The sequence below is a fragment of the Siphateles boraxobius genome, unplaced genomic scaffold (assembly GCF_051911475.1).
Source record: "Siphateles boraxobius isolate OS27281-9 unplaced genomic scaffold, OSU_SipBor_1 44, whole genome shotgun sequence".
Taxonomy (NCBI): Eukaryota; Metazoa; Chordata; class Actinopteri; order Cypriniformes; family Leuciscidae; genus Siphateles; species Siphateles boraxobius.
The window spans coordinates 180,001-205,000 of NW_027509075.1; the positions used below are offsets into that span (position 1 = coordinate 180,001).

Here is a 25,000-nt window from a genome sequence, read left to right on the forward strand (position 1 = left end):
ACCTATTTACATTCGTATGCACATTTACAGCATCTTACCACCCAGCATGCATTGCCCAGGTCAGCGATTTTGACTCTCAGAACGTCTGCGTTGCGCGGATCCAGAGGATTGACCAGCAGATCGGCTGCTCGAACCCTCGCTGCAGGACAGACGGAGTGTGTATCAGTCAACATACAGCAGTGTGTGTGTCACTGGCTACGTTTACATGCACAACTTTTGTTTCAATCCATTCAATTCATTCTGATTGATGAATCCGAAAGTAGTCTTTACATGAACGCTAAACGTGATCGGGTTGATGTGCGCGTTTTTATATCACAAGCTTCAAATCGGGATACTTTTTTTGGCATGCGCTCACTGGACAGATATACAGTTTCCCGCTGTTTGTGCAAAATAACCATTCCCCTACATTGGTTATTTATTTGTTTTAAACAGCAGACTTAATATTGATCCATTTCTGGTCATAATTTGGAGACAATGAGCATATGAATTTATACATTTATAAATTACATTTATATTTATCACGAAGTAAAAATCCCTGGGAACTGAAAAGAAGGACTGCTGGGCTGTCCTGCTCCACTTCACAGACACTGAGGAGTGAAAGGAGAATTATAGGATGACGGGCAACTTGTTTATATGACAACTTTATTCAACAGAAACAACAGCCTGTTCTGCGCGTCATACATCATTAAGCTATTTCTATGTCATTACCCTATCTCTACGTCATTACGCTATCATTACACTATTTCTACGTCATTAGGCTATCACTACGTCATTACACTATTTCTATGTCATTACACCATTTCCACGTCATTACGCTATTTCTATGTGCGTCATTACACTATTTCAATGTCATTACGCTATTTCTACGTCATTTCACTACCACGTCATTACACTATTTCTCCGCCTTTACACTACTACGTCATTACACTATCACGTCATTAAACTATTTCTACGTCATTACACTACTACATCATTACACAATTTCTACGTCTTTACACTACTACGTCATTACACTATTACGTCATTACACTATTACGTCATTACACTATTACGTCATTACACTATTACGTCATTACACTATTACGTCATTACACTATTACGTCATTACACTATTACGTCATTACACTATTACGTCATTACACTATTACGTCATTACACTATTACGTCATTACACTATTACGTCATTACACTACTACGTCATTACACTATTACGTCATTACACTACTACGTCATTACACTACTACGTCATTACACTATTACGTCATTACACTATTACGTCATTACACTATTTCTACGTCTTTACACTATTACGTCATTACACTACTACGTCATTACACTATTACGTCATTACACTATTACGTCATTACACTACTACGTCATTACACTATTACGTCATTACACTATTACGTCATTACACTATTACGTCATTACACTATTACGTCATTACACTATTACGTCATTACACTATTACGTCATTACACTATTACGTCATTACACTATTACGTCATTACACTACTACGTCATTACACTATTACGTCATTACACTACTACGTCATTACACTACTACGTCATTACACTATTACGTCATTACACTATTACGTCATTACACTATTTCTACGTCTTTACACTATTACGTCATTACACTACTACGTCATTACACTACTACGTCATTACACTATTACGTCATTACACTACTACGTCTTTACACTACTACGTCATTACACTATTACGTCATTACACTATTACGTCATTACACTATTTCTACGTCTTTACACTACTACGTCATTACACTATTACGTCATTACACTATTTCTACGTCTTTACACTACTACATCATTACACTATTACGTCATTACACTATTACTACGTCATTTCACTACTACATCATTACACTAATAATAATAATAATACGTTTATTTTATATAGGGCCTTTCTCAAACCCAAGGTCGCTTTACATAGTGGGAAGGAAAGTATACACAACAGCAACAACCAAAACAATACAACAAAGACAAGTAATCAATATGAAGCTATGAGTTTGGTGTGGCGAAATGATCATTAAACAAAAAGGTCTTGAGATGAGCTTTAAAGAGGGGAAGTGAAGGACAGTCACGAAGAGGTTGTGGGAGGCTGCTCCAGAGTTTGGGGGCCAAGACACTAAAGGATCTGCCACCCAGGGTGGAAAGTCTGGCGCGGGGGATAGCCAAGAGATTTTGGTCAGAAGATCTGAGTGAGTGGGATGGAGTGTACGGGATCAGGAGGTCGCGGATGTCGGGGGGAGAAAGGTTATGGAGCGCTTTGAAGGCGAGTAGTACTACTTTGTATTTGATCCGGGACGGAACTGGTAGACAGTGGAGTTGGTAGAGAATGGGGGTGATGTGTGCTGATCGTCTGGTATGGGTGAGGAGCCTGGCTGCTGAGTTTTGAATATATTGTAACCTTTGCAGTGATTTGACAGGGAGACCAAGGAAAAGTGAGTTGCAGTAGTCTAGACGGGACATAATGAAGCAGTTAACTAAAGTGTGTGCATCACTAACAGAGAGGAAGGGTTTGAGGCGAGCAATGTTGCGGAGGTGAAAGAAGGCAGTCTTAGTGAGTGATTTGATATGAGGATCAAAGCTAAGGGTGGAGTCAAGCAAAATGCCAAGGTTTTTGACAACAGGGGTAGAGTGGACAGATGAACCATCAATATTGAGAGTGAGACTGGGAGATTTAGAGAGGATGCTTTTAGGGCCAATCAGCAGAATTTCAGTTTTATCTGTATTGAGTATTGAGAAAATTGTTGTGCATCCATAATTTTAGGTCAGAGAGGCAGTCAGTGAGGGAGCACGGTGGTGGATCAGAGGGAGAGTGAGTGGTCAAATAGAGTTGGATATCATCTGCATAACAGTGGAATTTAAGACCGTGGCTGCGTATAATCGGGCCAATAGGGAGGATGTATATGAGAAAGAGGAGGGGCCCAAGTACAGAACCCTGGGGGACACCACGTGTGACAGAGGACTTGGAAGACTGATGAGGACCAAGCGTCACAAACTGCTTTCTACCACTACCACGTCATTACACTATTTCTACGTCTTTACACTACTACGTCATTACACTATCACGTCATTACACTATTTCTACGTCTTTACACTACTACGTCATTACACTATTCCTACGTCATTGCACATGCACAGTAAGTGTTTACATGTTCTCTCGTTCGGATTAGAAAAGGAATAAACACCCCTTACAATCCGATCGACATCTCAGTGGGATCGAGCTCAATCGCATCGATTAAGACGTTTACATGAAGGCTTTTCAGTGCGATTGAGCCGCCAATCCCATTGGGATTATTTGGTTGCATGCAGTGGCGGAACTAGAGTTTTATACATGGGGTGGCCAGGGGGTGGCCACTGCTACTTTCGGGGGTACACAGTACACACACACAGTGGAAAAGCTTGTGGAAGGAATTGGGTCACTCTGTTTGTGTCTATAAGTGTTGAACATCCAACATATTTGCAGAAAACAAAGCTGAACCACCAAGTAGATAAGATACCGCATGTGTCTCTTATGAACTGATGCATTTATTTACAAAAAAACTCACATTTACATTTTTTTTATTTTATTTTATCTTTTATTAGATATAGCATGCATCAAGCAGACATGTCCTTGAAAAAGTTAAACAATTTTATTGCCCATCAATATAAAATCTTATCCTGGGAAGATTAAATACAACATAATTCTTTCTTTATAATAATTTATAATAATTCTAATTCTAATTGTTTAATTTATAATTATTTTTTTGTGTTCATTTTTGGGTGAACTATCCTTTTAATCTGGCAAAATCATCTCAACTTAAATTCCTGAATTGGGTATGTGATTGACTGCTTGTGTCTGGTAGATGCTCTGACCTGTTGCTGGTTCTGAAGTCTGACCACACTGACTCTGACTAGCCAGTGGTGATGCAAGGGCTGGGGGGGGGGGGGGGGGGGGGGGGGGTCTGTTTGCACCTGATCTGCCTGTTAGTCCAGTCATTTTAAACCAAAATCGGGGTCAACCTTGAACAAATTGCAACAAGCAAACTCAACTGATTTTGTATCCTCAATATGTCCTGAATAAGGAAAAAAAAAGTCCCAAAGAATCCCATTAGGGAAAGTTTAGAAAAAAAAACAAATATAGCCTATTCATTATTTTTCTTACGAGAATAGGGTAAAAAGATTAACCTTTAGATATCACCATGAAAATTACTGAGTTGATTACTTACATCAAGACAAACAAAAAATGTATTCCAAGTTTTTTTTAAATTGTTTGTTAAGATGGACAAACGGTGCATAATCTATTTACTTATGTGCTAATTTGCATAAATACCACAACAGATCTAAACATTGGGTCTAGCCAGGTGAAAATGTCTTGTTGAATCTTGTTGACACATAACAGTAAAATACTTAATGTTAAGGTCTGAATGGAACCCATTTAGGCTACCCATGAGCATTAATACATAGAGGCAGGAAGAAGTACTTTAGAAACCAGCCTTTTTTAATTATTAAGAGATGGGGTTTGGGGCTGGGTCTGTGCGACTGTTTCTGGGGGACGAGTCTGAGGGAAGAACAGGAGACAAGGGTAAGGAGAATGCAGAAGACAAAAGGTAAGTAAAATAAAAAGTGAATCCCCAGAAACAGATTTCGAAACATTCCCCTAATGGGATTCTTAGGGACTTTGTTTCCTTACTCAGGACATAATGAGGATACAACATTATTTGAGTTTGCTTCTGTTGCAATTTGTTCAACCTTTTTTTCATAAAATGACTGGACTATGTTTGTGCTTATTTTAAAATAACTCTGATATCTCTCCCTTTCTTTTCATGTTTAATTGACCCTGTTCAAAAATATGACAAATTTAAAATATGATTCCAATCATATTCATATTCTAATAATCATCCAATTACCAACATTTAACTCTTTCTCGCCAGTATAATAAAAAAAGTGGTTTTGGTAATTTTCACAATTTCATGGCACCCCAGAATATTTTGTTGTATGAATATCTGAACATACCTAAAGAAAGAACAAACCCTGTGCTTTTAAAACAAAAACAAAAAAATAATGTTATTCCAGCTTCGTGCGTCTTTTTTTTAATGAACACTTGAATGTTGGCAAGTTTCATAAAAAGCAACATGATCAAAAAGCTGAGAAAATCGCATTTTTCTCAAAGACTACATCTAGATAAGATTCATAATGATGATCAAAACACAGTAGATCGAGTCCATCAACAACCTACACCCATAAAGCTTCATAGTCCTATAGTGATCGCATTATGATATATCGCATACCATCCTCGATCTGTCAGTGGATCACCAGCTTCCTGACGGACCGGCAGCAGCGAGTGAGACTGGGGAAACACACATCCAAGACACTCACAATCAGCACTGGTGCTCCCCAAGGGTGCGTTCTCTCCCCACTGCTCTTCTCCCTGTACACTAATGACTGCACTTCTAAAGACCCCACTGTCAAGCTCCTGAAATTTGCAGACGACACCACTGTCATCGGTCTCATCCAAAACGGTGACGAGTCTGCTTACAGACTGGAGGTTGAACAGCTGGCTGTCTGGTGCAGTTACAACAACCTTGAGCTGAACACGCTCAAAACAGTGGAGATGATCGTGGACTTCAGGAGGAACAGCCCAGCACTCCCCCCACTCACCATCATGAACAGCACTGTGGAAGCAGTGGAGTCATTCAGGTTCCTGGGCACTATCATCTCTCAGGACCTGAAGTGGGACAATCACATTGACTCCACTGTGAAAAAGGCCCAGCAGAGACTGTACTTCCTTCGCCAGCTGAGGAAGTTCAACTTGCCACAGGATCTGCTGATTCAGTTCTACTCAGCCGTCATTGAGTCTGTCTTGTGCGCTTCCATCACTGTCTGGTTTGGTTCAGCTACCAAATCAGAAATCAGGAGACTACAACGGACAGTCCGGACTGCGGAGAGGATTATTGGTGCCCCCCTGCCAAACCTCCAGGACCTGTACTCTTCCAGAGTGAGGAAGAGAGCAGGTAAAATCATCACAGACTCCACTCACCCTGGACACCACCTGTTTGAACTGTTACCGTCAAGACGGAGACTCAGATCACTGGCCACAAGAACATCTCGGCACAGGAACAGTTTCTTCCCACAGGCCATTTCCCTCCTGAACAGTTAACACTCCTCCCAAGGCATATGCCTGTAAGTGCAATACTCCCACTGTTTAGTGCAATATCCTACAACTCAGGTGATACTTATATGTAGATTTATTTATTTATAATATTCAAAACACTGTAAATATGTTCATAATCTGTAAATCTGTAAATGTCTATTCTGACTAAACCCAACAGTGATAGTTTTATTCTCATATATTTATATTTTTATTTTTTATTCTTATAATTTGTAGTATTATGTTTCATGTTGTATTTGTATATGTCCACTGGAAGCCTCAGTACCAAAACAAATTCCTTGTGTGTGCAAGCACACTTGGCAATAAAGCTCTTTCTGATTCTGATTCTGATTCTGATATCGCTTGTTGCTGCTCTTCTTTGCCTGCGTTTTGATCTCCTATCCTCACATTAGCTAGAACATTTGTATACTGTAACGTACACACGGCAAGGTACTGTATATGCGTGTATTAGGCCTAATGTAGGCTATTGGGAGCAAACCACCCTGATGCTAAACCTTAAAAGCTTACTTCAAATATGATGTTTTCTTATTCGGTGAAGTTCGGTATCTTGCAACCATCTCTCGTCCTCTGCTCGTCCGTTTGAAAACTGCGCGCGCCGCGCTGCCGGCGAACGTAATTAAAAAAAAAAAAATCAGCATCTGCAACTGCAAATACAATTTTGGGGTGGCACCCGGGGTGGCCAATCGCATGTCAGGGGTGTCCAGTGCCACCCCGGACCCCCCTCTGGCTCCGCCACTGGTTGCATGTGAACGTAGCCAGCTTGTGTGTGTGTGTGTGTGAATGACCTCTGGGTATGTCTCATGTAAACGTGGCCAGTGTGTGTGTGTGTGTGTATGGGTGTGGGTGTGTGGTTGTGACTGACCTCTGGGCGTGTCCCCGGTGCTGGACGAGGACACGGTTCTGCTGCGGTCGGTGTTCCCGCTGAGAGCCTGGGCCTCGTCCTCGGCGTCGGGGAGCGTGGGGTCCAGCGGGAGCTCGGGGAAGCGTGGGGTGGTGCCCCGGTGCCGAGACCCGTTGGGGAGTCCGGGTTCTGCGTTGGGGAGTCCGGGTTCTGCGTTGGGGAGTCCGGGTTCTGCGTTGGGGAGTCCGGGTTCTGCGTTGGGGAGTCCGGGTTCTCCGTTGGGGAGTCCGGGTTCTCCGTTGGAAAGCTCGTGGGAGGCGTCGGAAGCCTCGCGGTCGGTCGTGCTGATCTCCGACTCCACCAGAGGGCAGAGGAGCAAGGACTGAGGCATGCTGGGAGACACACGCTCCTGCACACACATGATCACATGACCGTTGGTCTTAGAGGAGTCATAACGCTCTTGGCCTTCATCGTCTGCCTCCTCCTCCTCCTCCTCCTCCTCCTCCACCTCATCATCATCATCATCATCATCATCATCATCATCGTCGTCGTATTCTTCTTCATCCTCCTCGTCCTCGTCCTCTTGTTTCTCTGTCGTCTCAGTTTCTCCCTGGTTCGGACTCTCCTGTGTCTTCAGCTCATCTGTTGTGTACTGTGGGGGCGTAGCTTCCGTTTCCTCTTCTTCGGCTTTATCCTCCTCTTCCTCTCCAGCTTCTTCATTTCCCTCGTGCTCTTCCGGTCGTCCTGGGTTTTCCCGCTCCTCCTGCTGTCCGGGTGGAGTGTGTGTGCGTGACTCTTCTTCTTCCTCATTCTCCTCACTTTCCTGCTGGTCCTGATCCGGTTCTGCGCCTGAGAAACACAGAGACATTGGCTCAAAAATACGCAACCAAACTTTTTAGGTCGTCCTCATTATTGTGAAGAATTACAAAAAAACCTCCAACAATCCTCACGGTACATCAGCCAAAACTAAACCAACACAGACGTACATAAGGCTTTTGATTCAACAAGACAAACATTCAACACAATGAAAATGGTAACATCATATGATAAAAGCATGGTGTCTTGTGATTCAGGAGTTTTTACCAGGTTAGTTCATGCATTCCAAAGTACTGCTACTTTTCTTATTTCTGTGATTAAAAAGTTTGAATTTTCAAAGAAGTCCTGGAATAAAAGTTTAAAGTAAAAAAAATTGAAGTGAAGGAAATTTGCAATACGTATCGTATTGGCACCCAAGTATTGTGATAGTCACGTCCCAGCCCTGCTACCTAGTTGACCTTTTGTTTGTGAGTGCTGAACTCAGTTGTGGGCGTTGACACAGGGTATCACACGAACATGAGGACATGAGACTGGACCGATGACAAGAGAAGTATACTTGCAGCTTTAGTTTATTTTGCTTTGCTCATTTGTGTATTCATTGATGTTACTTTCGCTCTCAGGAGCCCCTGTGCAATAAGTCCATTCGTGAAATTTCCTCACTACTAAATATTCCACACTGAACTGTTAGTGGTATTATAACAAAGTGGAAGCAATTGGGAACAACAGTAACTCAGGCATGAAGTGGAAGGACACGTAAAATCCCAGAGCGTAGTCATGCTGAGGCTCACAGTGCACAAAAGTCGCCAACAGCTGAAGACCTCCAAACTTCTGTGGCCTTCAGATTAGCTCAACAACAGTGCGTAGAGAGATCCATGGAATGGGTTTCCAGGGCAGAGCAGCTGCATCCAAGCCTTACATCACCAAGTGCAGTGCAAAACGTGGGATGCGGTGGGATGCAGTGGTGTAAAGCGTGGGGTGCAGTGGAGTAAAGCGTGGGATGCAGTTGTGTAAAGCGTGGGATGCGGTGGTGTAAAGCATGGGATGCAGTGGTGTAAAGCATGGGATGCAGTGGTGTAAAGCGTGGGGTGCAGTGGAGTAAAGCATGGGATGCAGTGGTGTAAAGCGTGGGATGCGGTGGTGTAAAGCATGGGATGCAGTGGTGTAAAGCGTGGGATGCAGTGGTGTAAAGCATGGAATGCAGTGGTGTAAAGCGTGGGATGCGGTGGTGTAAAGCATGGGATGCAGTGGGGTAAAGCGTGGGGTGCAGTGGTGTAAAGCGTGAGATGCAGTGGTCTAAAGCGTGGGATGCAGTGGTGTAAAGCGTGGGATGCGGTGGTGTAAAGCATGGGATGCAGTGGTGTAAAGCGTGGGATGCAGTGGTGTAAAGCATGGAATGCAGTGGTGTAAAGCGTGGGATGCAGTGGTCTAAAGCGTGGGATGCAGTGGTGTAAAGCGTGGGATGCGGTGGTGTAAAGCATGGGATGCAGTGGTGTAAAGCGTGGGATGCAGTTGTGTAAAGCGTGGGATGCAGTGGTGTAAAGCGTGGGGTGCAGTGGAGTAAAGCATGGGATGCAGTGGTGTAAAGCGTGGGATGCGGTGGTGTAAAGCATGGGATGCAGTGGTGTAAAGCGTGGGATGCAGTGGTGTAAAGCATGGAATGCAGTGGTGTAAAGCGTGGGATGCGGTGGTGTAAAGCATGGGATGCAGTGGGGTAAAGCGTGGGGTGCAGTGGTGTAAAGCGTGAGATGCAGTGGTCTAAAGCGTGGGATGCAGTGGTGTAAAGCGTGGGATGCGGTGGTGTAAAGCATGGGATGCAGTGGTGTAAAGCGTGGGATGCAGTGGTGTAAAGCATGGAATGCAGTGGTGTAAAGCGTGGGATGCGGTGGTGTAAAGCATGGGATGCAGTGGGGTAAAGCGTGGGGTGCAGTGGTGTAAAGCGTGAGATGCAGAAGTGTTAAGCGTGGGATGCAGTGGAGTAAAGCGTGGGATGTAGTGGTTTAAAGCTTGGGATGCAGTGGAGTAAAGCGTGGGATGCGGTGGTGTAAAGCGTGGGATGCGGTGGTGTAAAGCGTGGGATGCGGTGGTGTAAAGCATGGAATGCGGTGGTGTAAAGCATGGGATGCAGTGGTGTAAAGCATGGGATGCAGTGGTGTAAAGCGTGGGATGCAGAAGTGTAAAGCGTGGGATGCGGTGGGATGCAGTGGTGTAAAGCGTGGGATGCAGAAGTGTAAAGCGTGGGATGCGGTAGGATGCAGTGGTGTAAAGTGTGGGATGCGTGGGATGCAGTGGAGTAAAGCGTGGGATGCATTGGTGTAAAGCGTGGGATTCAGTGGTGTAAAGCGTGGGATGCAGTGGAGTAAAGCGTGGGATGCAGTGGTGTAAAGCGTGGGATGCAGTGGTGTAAAGCGTGGGAAGCAGTGGAGTAAAGCGTGGGAAGCAGTGGAGTAAAGTGTTTGGTGCAGTGGTGTAAAGCGTGGGATGCAGTGGTGTAAAGCGTGCGGTGCAGTGGTGTAAAGCATGCAGTGCAGTGGTGTAAAGCATGCGGTGCAGTGGCTTAAAGCGTGGGGTGCAGTGGTGTAAAGAGTGGGGTGCAGTGGTGTAAAGCGTGGAATGCAGTGGAGTAAAGCGTGGGGTGCAGTGGAGTAAAGCGTGGGGTGCAGTTGTGTAAAGCGTGTGATGCAGAAGTGTAAAGCGTGGGATGCAGTGGAGTAAAGCTTGGGATGCGGTGGTGTAAAGCGTGGGATGCGGTGGTGTAAAGCATGGAATGCGGTGGTGTAAAGCATGGGATGCAGTGGTGTAAAGGGTGGGATGCAGTGGAGTAAAGTGTGGCATGCAGAGGTGTAAAGCGTGTGATGCAGAGGTGTAAAGCGTGGGGTGCAGTGGAGTAAAGCATGGGATGCAGTGGTGTAAAGCGTGGGATGCGGTGGTGTAAAGCATGGGATGCAGTGGTGTAAAGCGTGGGATGCAGTGGTGTAAAGCATGGAATGCAGTGGTGTAAAGCGTGGGATGCGGTGGTGTAAAGCATGGGATGCAGTGGGGTAAAGCGTGGGGTGCAGTGGTGTAAAGCGTGAGATGCAGTGGTCTAAAGCGTGGGATGCAGTGGTGTAAAGCGTGGGATGCGGTGGTGTAAAGCATGGGATGCAGTGGTGTAAAGCGTGGGATGCAGTGGTGTAAAGCATGGAATGCAGTGGTGTAAAGCGTGGGATGCAGTGGTCTAAAGCGTGGGATGCAGTGGTGTAAAGCGTGGGATGCGGTGGTGTAAAGCATGGGATGCAGTGGTGTAAAGCGTGGGATGCAGTTGTGTAAAGCGTGGGATGCAGTGGTGTAAAGCGTGGGGTGCAGTGGAGTAAAGCATGGGATGCAGTGGTGTAAAGCGTGGGATGCGGTGGTGTAAAGCATGGGATGCAGTGGTGTAAAGCGTGGGATGCAGTGGTGTAAAGCATGGAATGCAGTGGTGTAAAGCGTGGGATGCGGTGGTGTAAAGCATGGGATGCAGTGGGGTAAAGCGTGAGATGCAGTGGTCTAAAGCGTGGGATGCAGTGGTGTAAAGCGTGGGATGCGGTGGTGTAAAGCATGGGATGCAGTGGTGTAAAGCGTGGGATGCAGTGGTGTAAAGCGTGGGATGCGGTGGTGTAAAGCGTGGGATGCGGTGGTGTAAAGCATGGAATGCGGTGGTGTAAAGCATGGGATGCAGTGGTGTAAAGCATGGGATGCAGTGGTGTAAAGCGTGGGATGCAGAAGTGTAAAGCGTGGGATGCGGTGGGATGCAGTGGTGTAAAGCGTGGGATGCAGAAGTGTAAAGCGTGGGATGCGGTAGGATGCAGTGGTGTAAAGTGTGGGATGCGTGGGATGCAGTGGAGTAAAGCGTGGGAAGCAGTGGAGTAAAGTGTTTGGTGCAGTGGTGTAAAGCGTGGGATGCAGTGGTGTAAAGCGTGCGGTGCAGTGGTGTAAAGCATGCAGTGCAGTGGTGTAAAGCATGCGGTGCAGTGGCTTAAAGCGTGGGGTGCAGTGGTGTAAAGAGTGGGGTGCAGTGGTGTAAAGCGTGGAATGCAGTGGAGTAAAGCGTGGGGTGCAGTGGAGTAAAGCGTGGGGTGCAGTTGTGTAAAGCGTGTGATGCAGAAGTGTAAAGCGTGGGATGCAGTGGAGTAAAGCTTGGGATGCGGTGGTGTAAAGCGTGGGATGCGGTGGTGTAAAGCATGGAATGCGGTGGTGTAAAGCATGGGATGCAGTGGTGTAAAGGGTGGGATGCAGTGGAGTAAAGTGTGGCATGCAGAGGTGTAAAGGGTGGGATGCAGAGGTGTAAAGCGTGGGGTGCAGTGGAGTAAAGGGTGGGCTGCAGTGGCGTAAAGCACGGGGTGCAGTGGAGTAAAGCGTGGAGTGCAGTGGTGTAAAGCGTGTGATGCAGAAGTGTAAAGCGTGGGATGCAGTGGAGTAAAGCGTGGGATGCGGTGGTGTAAAGCGTGGGATGCGGTGGTGTAAAGCGTGGGATGCAGTGGTGTAAAGCATGGAATGCGGTGGTGTAAAGCGTGAGATGTAGTGGTTTAAAGCTTGGGATGCAGTGGAGTAAAGCGTGGGATGCGGTGGTGTAAAGCGTAGGATGCAGTGGTGTAAAGCTTGGGATGCAGTGCTGTAAAGCGTGGGATGCAGTGGTGTAAAGCGTGGTATGCAGTGGAGTAAAGTGTTTGGTGCAGTGGTGTAAAGCGTGGGATGCAGTGGTGTAAAGCGTGAGATGTAGTGGTTTAAAGCTTGGGATGCAGTGGAGTAAAGCGTGGGATGCGGTGGTGTAAAGCGTAGGATGCAGTGGTGTAAAGCTTGGGATGCAGTGCTGTAAAGCGTGGGATGCAGTGGTGTAAAGCGTGGTATGCAGTGGAGTAAAGTGTTTGGTGCAGTGGTGTAAAGCGTGGGATGCAGTGGTGTAAAGCGTGCGGTGCAATGGTGTAAAGCGTGGGATGCAGTGGAGTAAAGTGTGGCATGCAGAGGTGTAAAGGGTGGGATGCAGAGGTGTAAAGCGTGGGGTGCAGTGGAGTAAAGCGTGGGATGCAGTGGCGTAAAGCATGGGGTGCAGTGGTGTAAAGCGTGGGATGCAGTGGAGTAAAGCGTGGGATGCATTGGCGTAAAGCATGGGGTGCAGTGGTGTAAAGCGTGAGATGTAGTGGTTTAAAGCTTGGGATGCAGTGGAGTAAAGCGTGGGATGCGGTGGTGTAAAGCGTAGGATGCAGTGGTGTAAAGCTTGGGATGCAGTGCTGTAAAGCGTGGGATGCAGTGGTGTAAAGCGTGGGATGCAGTGGAGTATAGTGTTTGGTGCAGTGGTGTAAAGCGTGGGATGCAGTGGTGTAAAGCGTGCGTTGCAGTGGTGTAAAGCATGCGGTGCAGTGGTGTAAAGCATGCGGTGCAGTGGTGTAAAGCGTGGGATGCAGTGGAGTAAAGCGTGGGGTGCAGTGGTGTAAAGCGTGAGATGTAGTGGTTTAAAGCTTGGGATGCAGTGGAGTAAAGCGTGGGATGCGGTGGTGTAAAGCGTGGGATGCGGTGGTGTAAAGCGTGGGATGCAGTGGTGTAAAGCATGGAATGCGGTGGTGTAAAGCATGGGATGCAGTGGTGTAAAGCGTGAGATGCAGTGGTTTAGAGGGTGCAGTGTAAAGGGTGGGATGCAGTGGCGTAAAGTGTGGGTGCGGTAGGATGCAGTGGTGTAAAGTGTGGGATGCGTGGGATGCAGTGGAGTAAAGCGTGGGGTGCAGTGGTGTAAAGCATGAGATGTAGTGGTTTCAAGCTTGGGATGCAGTGGAGTAAAGCGTGGGATGCGGTGGTGTAAAGCATAGGATGCAGTGGTGTAAAGCGTGGGATGCAGTGCTGTAAAGCGTGGCATGCAGTGGTGTAAAGCGTGGGATGCAGTGGTGTAAAGCGTGGGAAGCAGTGGAGTAAAGTGTTTGGTGCAGTGGTGTAAAGCGTGGGATGCAGTGGAGTAAAGCGTGGGGTGCAGTGGAGTAAAGCGTGGCATGCAGTGGTGTAAAGCGTGGGATGCAGTGGTGTAAAGCGTGGGAAGCAGTGGAGTAAAGTGTTTGGTGCAGTGGTGTAAAGCGTGGGATGCAGTGGAGTAAAGCGTGGGGTGCAGTGGAGTAAAGCGTGGGGTGCAGTGGTGTAAAGCGTGGGATGCAGTGGAGTAAAGTGTTTGGTGCAGTGGAGTAAAGCGTGGGGTGCCGTTGTGTAAAGCAGTGGTGTAAAGCAGCCGCCACTGGACTCTAAAGCCGTGGAGATGTAGTATCTTGAGTGACGAATCACAATTCCCTGTCTGGCAATCTGATGGACGAGTCTGGGTTTGCGGTTGCCAGGAGAACGCTACTTGCCTGCCTGCATTGTGCCAAGTGTAAAGTTTGGTGGAGGGGGGATTGTGGTGTGGGGTTGTTTTTCAGGGGTTGGGCTCAACCCCTTAGTTCAAGCGAAAGGGACTCTCAATGCTTTGGCAATATAGTGAATGTATCCACTTACAGTATATACATGCATGTACGTGAGATGTGCATCTGCTCCTGTCAAATAATGAACAGTAATGAAAAGTAAAATAAAAAGGAAAATGATGTTGGTTTTCATGTGTGACTGATCACAGATGTAGTAGAGGCTCACTCACATGTGTGGTTGGTGAGTCTGAAGGGCCTCTCCTTCTCTTCCTCAGCCTCCTCGTCCTCTTCAACCTCTTCATCATCCTCTTCATCACTGTCTGCCAGCGCCAGGGCGGGGCTGGGGGCGGAGTCTGAGGCTCCGCCCAATCTCTGTTTCTCCGCCTCTCGCTCCAGAGCTTCGATCTCCAGCATGCGTCTCTCCAGCAGCTCCGCCTGACGCTTCTGCTTCTTCTTCAGCTTCTTCTTCTTATTTTTGGAGATCTTCCCCACCTGTAGGAGGCGCCACATCACAGCAAACAGCTCAAACACACACACTCCTCTCTGGCGTCATCACTCAGCTCTCTCCCTCAATATCAGCACATTCACTACACTAACTACAGTAACTACAGGTTGGTTATTCCCTATAATACTGCCGCCATCATGATGTGCTTGTTTCATTATGATAGTTTTGCAGTTTTGTAAAAGCTGGATTTCATGTGTGTGTGCGTGTGTGTGTGTGTGTGTGTGTGTGTTTAGGGGAACGGCTTCACTGACCTGTTTGAGTTGAGGAGCCGTGCTGACTGCAAACAAAAACAAACACACACACACACACACACAGTCAGTGTCACACTCATCACGTGGAGGATCATGACAGGAATCAGGGATGAAACGGAGGAGAAGAAACAGAGCATGAACAGAGAAGAAATGGAGGATGAACAGAGGATAAGAAACAGAAGATGAACTGATGAGAAGAAAAAGAGGATGAACGGAGAAGAAACAGGATGAACGGAGGGGAAGAAAAAGAGGATGAACGGAGAAGAAACAGGATGAACGGAGGAGAAGAAACAGAGGATGAACTGAGGATGAATGGAGGAGAAGAAACAGAGGATGAACTGAGGATGAACGGAGAAGAAACAGAGGATGAACAGAGGAGTACCAGCGGATCCTGAAGGAGGAGGCGCTCCTGCTTTCTGCCACTCGGTGGCCTCGACTGCCATCCTGCGCACGAAGGCCTCGTCCACACACATCAGGATGTTCTCCGGCTTGATGTCCGTGTGGATGATCTTACACTTACTGTGAAGGTAGTCCAGCCCCTGCAGAACCTGCGCACACACACACACACACACACACACACGTCAGGCTCTCGTCTGAGTGACGTCTCATGCTCATAACTGTGCTAACTGCCACAACACACACACACACACGTCAAGCCCTCATCTGAGTCACGTCTCATGCTCATAACTGTGCTAACTGCCACAACAAGTCAAGTCAAGTCACCTTTATTTCTATAGCGCTTTTTACAATACAAATAGTTTCAAAGCAGCTTTACAGAGATAACAGGAAAGTAATGTTGTAATAGTATTGTTAAATTCAAAATTAAATGTTAAATGTGCCCAACTAAGCAAGCCAAAAGCCAATGGCGAATAAAGGCAAAAAAGGCGACAGTGGCAAGGAACCAAAACTCCATCAGTGACAGTATGGAGAAAAAAACCTTGGGGGAACACAGGGGCCAATCCTCCTTTGGCCAACAAATGAACAGTGTATGATTATGATTTAGGCGGCATAATAGGTCAGAAGTCAGATTGGATCAGAACTTTTTCACGATAATTATCCAGTTCATCTGGTTAGGGGTCGGAGTCATCACTGAGGGAGTGTGAGGGTCAGTGAGGGAGTGTGAGGGTGTGTGAGGGTCAGTGAGGGTCAGTGAGAGAGTGTGAGGGAGTGTGAGGGTCAGTGAGGGAGTGTGATGGAGTGTGTGGGAGTGTGAGGGTCAGTGAGGGAGTGTGAGGGAGTGTGAGGGTGTGTGAGGGTCAGTGAGGGAGTGTGATGGAGTGTGTGGGAGTTTGAGGGTCAGTAAGGGAGTGTGAGGGTCAGTGAGGGAGTGTGTGGGAGTGTGATGGAGTGTGATGGAGTGTGAGGGAGTGTGTGGGAGTGTGTGGGAGTGTGAGGGTCAGTGAGGGAGTGTGAGGGTCAGTGATGGAGTGTGAGGGTGTGTGAGGGTCAATGAGGGAGTGTGAGGGTCAGTGAGGGAGTGTGAGGGTGTGTGAGGGTCAGTGAGGGGGTGTGAGGGTCAGTGAGGGAGTGTGAGGGTCAGTGAGGGAGTGTGAGGGAGTGTGTGGGAGTGTGAGGGTGTGTGTGGGAGTGTGAGGGTGTGTGAGGGTCAATGAGGGAGTGTGAGGGTCAGTGAGGGTGTGTGAGGGTCAATGAGGGAGTGTGAGGGTCAATGAGGGAGTGTGAGGGTCAGTGAGGGAGTGTGAGGGTCAGTGAGGGAGTGTGAGGGTCAGTAATGGAGTGTGAGGGAGTGTGTGGGAGTGTGAGGGTGTGTGAGGGTCAATGAGGGAGTGTGAGGGTCAGTGAGGGAGTGTGAGGGTCAATGAGGGAGTGTGAGGGTCAATGAGGGTGTGTGAGGGTCAATGAGGGAGTGTGAGGGTCAATGAGGGAGTGTGAGGGTCAGTGAGGGAGTGTGAGGGTGTGTGAGGGTCAATGAGGGAGTGTGAGGGTCAGTGAGGGAGTGTGAGGGTCAGTGAGGGAGTGTGAGGGTCAGTGAGGGAGTGTGAGGGTGTGTGAGGGTCAATGAGGGAGTGTGAGGGTCAATGAGGGAGTGTGAGGGTCAGTGAGGGAGTGTGAGGGTCAGTGAGGGAGTGTGAGGGTCAATGAGGGAGTGTGAGGGTCAGTGAGGGAGTGTGAGGGTCAATGAGGGAGTGTGAGGGTCAGTGAGGGAGTGTGAGGGTCAATGAGGGAGTGTGAGGGTCAATGAGGGAGTGTGAGGGTCAGTGAGGGAGTGTGAGGGTGTGTGAGGGTCAATGAGGGAGTGTGAGGGTCAGTGAGGGAGTGTGAGGGTCAGTGAGGGAGTGTGAGGGTCAATGAGGGAGTGTGAGGGTCAGCGAGGGAGTGTGAGGGTCAATGAGGGTGTGTGAGGGTCAATGAGGGAGTGTGAGGGTCAATGAGGGAGTGTGAGGGTCAGTGAGGGAGTATGAGGGTGTGTGAGGGTCAATGAGGGAGTGTGAGGGAGTGTGTGGGAGTGTGAGGGAGTGTCAGGGTCAGTGAGGGAGTGTGAGGGTCTGTGAGGGAGTGTGAGGGTCAGTGAGGGTTCGTGAGGGAGTGTGAGGGTCAGTGAGGGAGTGTGAGGGTGTGTGAGGGAGTGTGAGGAAGTGTGAGGGAGTGTGAGGGAGTGTGAGGGTCAGTGAGGGAGTGTGAGGGTCAATGATGGAGTGTGAGGGTCAGTGATGGAGTGTGATGGAGTGTGAGGGTCAGTGATGGAGTGTGAGGGAGTGTTTGGGAGTGTGTGGGAGTGTGAGGATCAGTAAGGGAGTGTGAGGGTCAATGAGGGTGTGTGAGGGTCAATGAGGGAGTTTGAGGGTCAATGAGGGAGTGTGAGGGTCAGTGAGGGAGTGTGAGGGTGTGTGAGGGTCAATGAGGGAGTGTGAGGGAGTGTGTGGGAGTGTGAGGGAGTGTCAGGGTCAGTGAGGGAGTGTGAGGGTCCGTGAGGGAGTGTGAGGGTCAGTGAGGGTTCGTGAGGGAGTGTGAGGGTCAGTGAGGGAGTGTGAGGGTGTGTGAGGGAGTGTGAGGAAGTGTGAGGGAGTGTGAGGGAGTGTGAGGGTCAGTGAGGGAGTGTGAGGGTCAATGATGGAGTGTGAGGGTCAGTGATGGAGTGTGATGGAGTGTGAGGGTCAGTGATGGAGTGTGAGGGAGTGTTTGGGAGTGTGTGGGAGTGTGAGGATCAGTGATGGAGTGTGAGGGAGTGTGAGGGTCAGTAAGCGAGTGTGAGGGAGTGTGTGGGAGTGTGAGGGAGTGTGTGGGAGTGTGAGGGAGTGTGTACAATTGTGAGGGAGTGTGTACAAGTGTGAGGGAGTGTGTGGTAGTGTGAGGTAGTGTGAGGGAGTGTGTGGGAGTGTGTGGGAGTTTGAGGGTGTGTGAGGGTCAGTGAGGGAGTGTGAGGGAGTGTGTGGAAGTGTGAGGGAGTGTGTGGGAGTGTGAGGGAGTGTGTGGGAGTGTGAGGATCAGTGAGGGAGTGTGAGGGAGTGTGAGGGTCAGTGATGGAGTGTGAGGGAGTGTAAGGGTCAGTGATGGAGTGTGAGGGAGTGTACGGGTCAGTGATGGAGTGTGATGGAGTGTGAGGGTCAGTGAGGGAGTGTGTGGGAGTGTGAGGGAGTGTGTGGGAGTGTGAGGGTCAGTGAGGGAGTGTGAGGGAGTGTGAGGGTCAGCGAGCGAGTGTGAGGGAGTGTGAGGGTCAGTGAGCGAGTGTGTGGGAGTGTGAGGGTCAGTGAGGGAGTGTGATGGAGTGTGATGGAGTGTGAGGGAGTGTGTGGGAGTGTGAGGATCAGTGATGGAGTGTGAGGGAGTGTGAGGGTGTGTGAGGGTGTGTGAGGGTGTGTGAGGGAGTGTAAGGGTCAGTGATGGAGTTTGTGGGAGTGTGTGGAAGTGTGAGGGAGTGTGTGGGAGTGTGAGGGAGTGTGTGGGAGTGTGAGGATCAGTGAGGGAGTGTGAGGGTCAGTGATGGAGTGTGAGGGTGTGTGAGGGAGTGGAAGGGTCAGTGATGGAGTGTGATGGAGTGTGAGGGTCAGTGATGGAGTGTGTGGGAGTGTGAGGGTCAGTGATGGAGTGTGTGGGAGTGTGAGGGAGTGTGATGGAGTGTGAGGGTCAGTGAGGGAGTGTGAGGGAGTGTGATGGAGTGTGAGGGTCAGTGAGGGAGTGTGAGGGTCAATGAGGGAGTGTGAGGGTCAGTGAGGGAGTGTGTGGGAGTGTGAGGGTCAGTGAGGGAGTGTGTGGGAGTGTGAGGGAGTGTGTGGGAGTGTGAGGGAGTGTGTGGGAGTGTGTGGGAGTGTGAGGGAGTGTGAGGGAGTGTGAGGGAGTGTGAGGGAGTGTAAGGGTCAGTGATGGAGTGTGTGGGAGTGTGTGGAAGTGTGAGGGAGTGTGTGGGAGTGTGAGGGAGTGTGTGGGAGTGTGAGGGAGTGTAAGGGTCAGTGATGGAGTGTGTGGGAGTGTGAGGGAGTGTGTGGGAGTGTGAGGGAGTGTGAGGGAGTGTGAGGGAGTGTGAGGGAGTGTGAGGGAGTGTAAGGGTCAGTGAGGGAGTGTGAGGGAGTGTGAGGGAGTGTGAAGGAGTGTGAGGGAGTGTAAGGGTCAGTGATGGAGTGTGAGGGAGTGTGAGGGAGTGTGAGGGAGTGTGAGGGAGTGTAAGGGTCAGTGATGGAGTGTGTGGGAGTGTGTGGAAGTGTGAGGGAGTGTGTGGGAGTGTGAGGGAGTGTGTGGGAGTGTGAGGGAGTGTGTGGGAGTGTGTGGGAGTGTGAGGGAGTGTGAGGGTCAGTGAGGGAGTGTGAGGGAGTGTGAGGGAGTGTGAGGGAGTGTGAGGGAGTGTGTGGGAGTGTGAGGATCAGTGAGGGAGTGTGAGGGTCAGTGATGGAGTGTGAGGGTGTGTGAGGGAGTGTAAGGGTCAGTGATGGAGTGTGTGGGAGTGTGAGGGAGTGTGTGGGAGTGTGTGGGAGTGTGAGGGAGTGTGAGGGTCAGTGAGGGAGTGTGAGGGAGTGTGAGGGAGTGTGAGGGAGTGTGAGGGAGTGTGTGGGAGTGTGAGGGAGTGTGAGGGAGTGTGAGGGAGTGTAAGGGTCAGTGAGGGAGTGTGAGGGAGTGTGAGGGAGTGTGAGGGAGTGTAAGGGTCAGTGAGGGAGTGTGTGGGAGTGTGAGGGAGTGTGTGGGAGTGTGTGGGAGTGTGAGGGAGTGTGAGGGTCAGTGAGGGAGTGTGAGGGAGTGTGAGGGAGTGTGAGGGAGTGTGTGGGAGTGTGAGGATCAGTGAGGGAGTGTGAGGGTCAGTGATGGAGTGTGAGGGAGTGTGAGGGAGTGTGTGGGAGTGTGTGGGAGTGTGAGGGAGTGTGAGGGAGTGTGAGGGAGTGTAAGGGTCAGTGAGGGAGTGTGAGGGAGTGTGAGGGAGTGTGAAGGAGTGTGAGGGAGTGTAAGGGTCAGTGATGGAGTGTGAGGGAGTGTGAGGGAGTGTGAGGGAGTGTGAGGGAGTGTAAGGGTCAGTGATGGAGTGTGTGGGAGTGTGTGGAAGTGTGAGGGAGTGTGTGGGAGTGTGAGGGAGTGTGTGGGAGTGTGAGGGAGTGTGTGGGAGTGTGTGGGAGTGTGAGGGAGTGTGAGGGTCAGTGAGGGAGTGTGAGGGAGTGTGAGGGAGTGTGAGGGAGTGTGAGGGAGTGTGTGGGAGTGTGAGGATCAGTGAGGGATTGTGAGGGTCAGTGATGGAGTGTGAGGGTGTGTGAGGGAGTGTAAGGGTCAGTGATGGAGTGTGTGGGAGTGTGTGGAAGTGTGAGGGAGTGTGTGGGAGTGTGAGGTAGTGTGTGGGAGTGTGAGGATCAGTGAGGGAGTGTGAGGGAGTGTGAGGGTCAGTGATGGAGTGTGAGGGTGTGTGAGGGAGTGGAAGGGTCAGTGATGGAGTGTGATGGAGTGTGAGGGAGTGTGAGGGAGTGTGTGGGAGTGTGAGGGAGTGTGTGGGAGTGTGAGGGTCAGTGATGGAGTGTGTGGGAGTGTGAGGGAGTGTGAGGGAGTGTGAGGGAGTGTGAGGGAGTGTGTGGGAGTGTGAGGATCAGTGAGGGAGTGTGAGGGAGTGTGAGGGAGTGTGAGGGTCAGTGATGGAGTGTGAGGGAGTGTGAGGGAGTGTGAGGGAGTGTGAGGGAGTGTGTGGGAGTGTGTGGGAGTGTGAGGGAGTGTGAGGGAGTGTGAGGGTCAGTGATGGAGTGTGAGGGAGTGTGAGGGAGTGTGAGGGAGTGTGAGGGAGTGTGTGGGAGTGTGAGGATCAGTGATGGAGTGTGAGGGTGTGTGAGGGAGTGTAAGGGTCAGTGATGGAGTGTGTGGGAGTGTGTGGAAGTGTGAGGGAGTGTGTGGGAGTGTGAGGGAGTGTGTGGGAGTGTGAGGGTCAGTGATGGAGTGTGAGGGTGTGTGAGGGAGTGGAAGGGTCAGTGATGGAGTGTGATGGAGTGTGAGGGAGTGTGATGGAGTGTGAGGGTCAGTGAGGGAGTGTGAGGGTCAATGAGGGAGTGTGAGGGTCAGTGAGGGAGTGTGATGGAGTGTGAGGGAGTGTGTGGGAGTGTGTGGGAGTGTGAGGGTCAGTGAGGGAGTGTGTGGGAGTGTGAGGGAGTGTGTGGGAGTGTGTGGGAGTGTGAGGGAGTGTGAGGGTCAGTGAGGGAGTGTGAGGGAGTGTGAGGGAGTGTGTGGGAGTGTGAGGGAGTGTGAGGGTCAGTGAGGGAGTGTGAGGGAGTGTGTGTATGGTTACCTGTCTAATGATGCTCTTGACGCAGGGTAACGGCAAACCCTGATAATTAGACTTGATGATCCACTTAAGCAAATGATGACCGAGAACTTCAAACACCATACACACATCTGAGAACCAGAGTTAAAGAAAACGACAACTGTCACACACACACACCTGAGAACAACAACAACAACACACACATACGCACACACACACACACACACACACACACACACACACACACACACACACACACACACACACACACACACACACACAGACTGTGAGGATACGAATCCCGTTCACTCCTGAGATCTTGAAGTCGTCTATGAGTTGAACAACCATGTCCTTATTAGGATCATCAGGATCTGTCTCACGCACCTGAGAGAGAGAGAGAGAGAGAGGTGTGAGAAGGAAGGAAACAAAGCATGTCTGACTCCAGTGATAGTGTCACATACGTGTGTGTGAGTGTGTTTGTGAGTGTGTGTGTGTTTTTTGAGAGTGTGTCTGTGAGTGATTGTGTGTGTGTGTGTGTGTGTGTGAGAGAGAGAGTGTGTGTGTGTATGTATGTGTGTGACTGAGTGTGTGTGTGTCTGTGTGTGAGAGAGTGTATGTGTGTGTGTCAGTGTCTTTTTTGAGAGTGTGGCTGTGAGTTTGTGAGTGTGTGTGTCTGTGAGTGTATCTGTCTGTGTGTGTGTGTGTGTGTGTGTGTGTGTGTGTGTGTGTGTGTGTGTGTGTGTGTGTGTGAGTGAGTGTATGTGTGTTTTTTTGAGAGTGTGTGACTGAGTGTGTGTGTGTGTCTGTGTATGTGTGTGAGAGAGAGAGTGTGTGCGTGTATGTGTGTATGTGTGTGAGAGAGAGAGAGACAGAGAGAGAGTGTGTGTCTGTGTGTGTGTGAGAGTGAGTGAGTGAGTGTGTTAAGTACTCACACATCTGAGTAATTTAATTTCATCCAGTGCCGTTTCTGTGTAATGCTGTGCACTCTTCACAACCTTCATTGCAACAAAACGCTTCGCTCTGTTAACACACACACACACAGTTTATACTCGAAATAAGTAAAACACACACACACACACACTCACTCACAGACACACACTCACAGACACTCAGACACACACACACACACACACAGACACAGACACAGACACACACACACACACACACACACACACACACACACACACACACACACACAGCTTGTCGCTCTTTGAATGGGGAAATATCAAATTCTCCAACGCTTACATTTAAATTTCATATTTCGAATCCCAAATGAAATCTGACAACAACTGTTTCATAGATGTTTATGCTCAAATGCTTATTTTTCAGGTGCAGCACAAGTGCATCTCAGAACAATAACTGTTTCTATGGCAACCAGAGCTTCTAACAGCAGCTGCAGTGACGCGATGACTTCACCGATCAGCGATTGGCTGTTTAATGTAGAAGGCGGGGCTTATTTCATAAGATGAGTGTTTGCCGTTACTCACTGGATGTCCCAGCACAGCCAGACGGTGGAGAAGTGGCCCCAGCCCAGCTTGCGGATCACATGGTACCTGCCGTTGAACAGGTCCCCGATCTTGACCAGATGGTATCCTCCTGCGACACAGAAACACGAGAGCGTCGATGAAACGGGAGAATCCGGATACAGTTTCCTTCAGCTCCTCAGAGAAGAGCTCAGCTGTATCCTCATCCGGCACTCACACTTATTAACACAGTTTTTCCAGCAGAGGATTCTTTCACAGTGTGTGTTTCGTCTCTATACTGCGGTGTGTGTGTGTGATGTGGATGTAAACATGAGTTCTAGAAGAAGCAGTTTACCAACATAACTAGATTAGCACCCAAGAGATGATGACAAATAACAGCCTTATCAAACACATGCAACATTTCACCCTCAGTGAGGACAGAAAAACACTGAAGGCTGAAAACTTACAATAACAATAGAACAATAACCAGAACCAATAATAAGATGGGCATAAATGTATGAAAATGTTTTTAAAATAAAAAAGTGAAAACAATAATTCACTTGAAATGTATCAAATAAAACACTGCAGGGTCTTCTCTGATTGAATTATATACACACCGATATTTATTAAAAGCTACAAAAGTTATTCAGGCAAGAGCAGTGAGTGATGTATCAGACTGCTGTCACTTTAAAGGCCTGATATACTCACGCCGAGCCTCTTTTTCCTTCTTTGTTTAAGAGTAAAATGAAGTTTGAAATACGTGAGCAGCGATTGACTGTAATTGAACATCTGACGCCGTCCACACTTCTGAGAGAGAGCGTTAGATGAATATGTAAATCTCGCATGCGCTTCATGAGGCACACACGCACATTTGCACACACACAAGATCTCTCGCTCTCTCTGTCGTGCGCGCGCTACACGGTTTGGAGCTCGCGAGCTCTAGATTCCGGGAGATTTGAACTAATTTGCGGCCATCAGGGAGCCGCTATCAATATGCGGGAGACTTGGGATGTCTGCAAACGTTCGCCGGGCGCTGCGTCCATTGGCCAAAGAAGATCGCCTGTTTGGGCCTCATGTTATTTTAGACTAAATATATATTTTAAATTATTATTTAATACCCATTTTTAACAACATGAAAAAGACTATTTAAACATGACATTAAAATATAAATATAAAAAATTACAGACATTTCTTGGGGGTGCTGGGCGGGTGGCTATGGCTATTATAGGGGGAGCTACAGCGCCACCTAGCTCCCCCCTGGCGCCGCCACTGCTGATACACATCCGATTCCCACAACTCTTTACCTCCACTCGAGACATAAACCGACTGTGTTCACAGGAAAACTCAAATTTTTACATTTTTGTGTGTATATGACTGTTTAGCCGCGCACAGAAAGCTGCCTGTCAGAGTTATTTTCTGTGGCAAAATATTGCACTTTTAATAACTCTTTTTAATTTTCAAGTGATAGTTCACCCAAAAATTATCCCATAATTTACTCCACCCCTGAGCCATCCTTGGTGTATCTGACTTCTTTCAGCCGAACACAGTTTGAGTTCTATTAGAAAATATCCTGGCTCTGCCCAGCTTTATAACGGGAGTGAACGGAGCCTGAGATTTTGAAGCTCTAATAGAGCACATCCATCATAACAGTAATCCATACGAGTTACCATGGAGTTAATAAAGGCCTTCTGAAGAAAAATATCCATATTTACAACTTTATAAACTAAAATTACTGGCTTCTGGTAACGGCCATACGCGAGTCTAGCTCCGGCGGAAGAGTGACCTCTGACCCGACACATGACGATCGACCTCTGACCCGACGCATGAAGAGTGACCTCTGACCCGACGCATGACGAGTGACCTCTGACCTGAC

The 25,000-nt window shown here is 48.6% G+C and overlaps 1 protein-coding gene and 1 long non-coding RNA gene across 9 annotated transcripts in view; both read right to left on the reverse strand.

Annotated features, from left to right (window-relative positions):
* Positions 1–25,000, reverse strand: part of LOC143708963 (uncharacterized) — a 295,722-nt gene that overhangs the window by 7,956 nt on the left and 262,766 nt on the right. The gene's annotated exons all lie outside the window — the stretch shown is intronic.
* Positions 1–25,000, reverse strand: part of srpk2 (SRSF protein kinase 2) — a 48,528-nt gene that overhangs the window by 7,956 nt on the left and 15,572 nt on the right. For all 8 annotated transcript variants that reach the window (XR_013193771.1, XR_013193773.1, XR_013193772.1 and 5 more), the window contains 9 exons: positions 23,152–23,260; positions 22,597–22,684; positions 21,961–22,048; positions 21,689–21,795; positions 15,368–15,533; positions 14,986–15,011; positions 14,460–14,721; positions 7,046–7,873; positions 39–139 (listed from right to left, as the gene is read on the reverse strand). Coding sequence is in view for 5 of the 8 variants with exons in the window: in XM_077200171.1 (XP_077056286.1) it covers positions 39–139; positions 7,046–7,873; positions 14,460–14,721; positions 14,986–15,011; positions 15,368–15,533; positions 21,689–21,795; positions 21,961–22,048; positions 22,597–22,684; positions 23,152–23,260 (1,775 nt within the window). In the remaining 3 variants the exon portion in view is untranslated. The remainder of the gene's footprint in view (positions 1–38; positions 140–7,045; positions 7,874–14,459; positions 14,722–14,985; positions 15,012–15,367; positions 15,534–21,688; positions 21,796–21,960; positions 22,049–22,596; positions 22,685–23,151; positions 23,261–25,000) is intronic.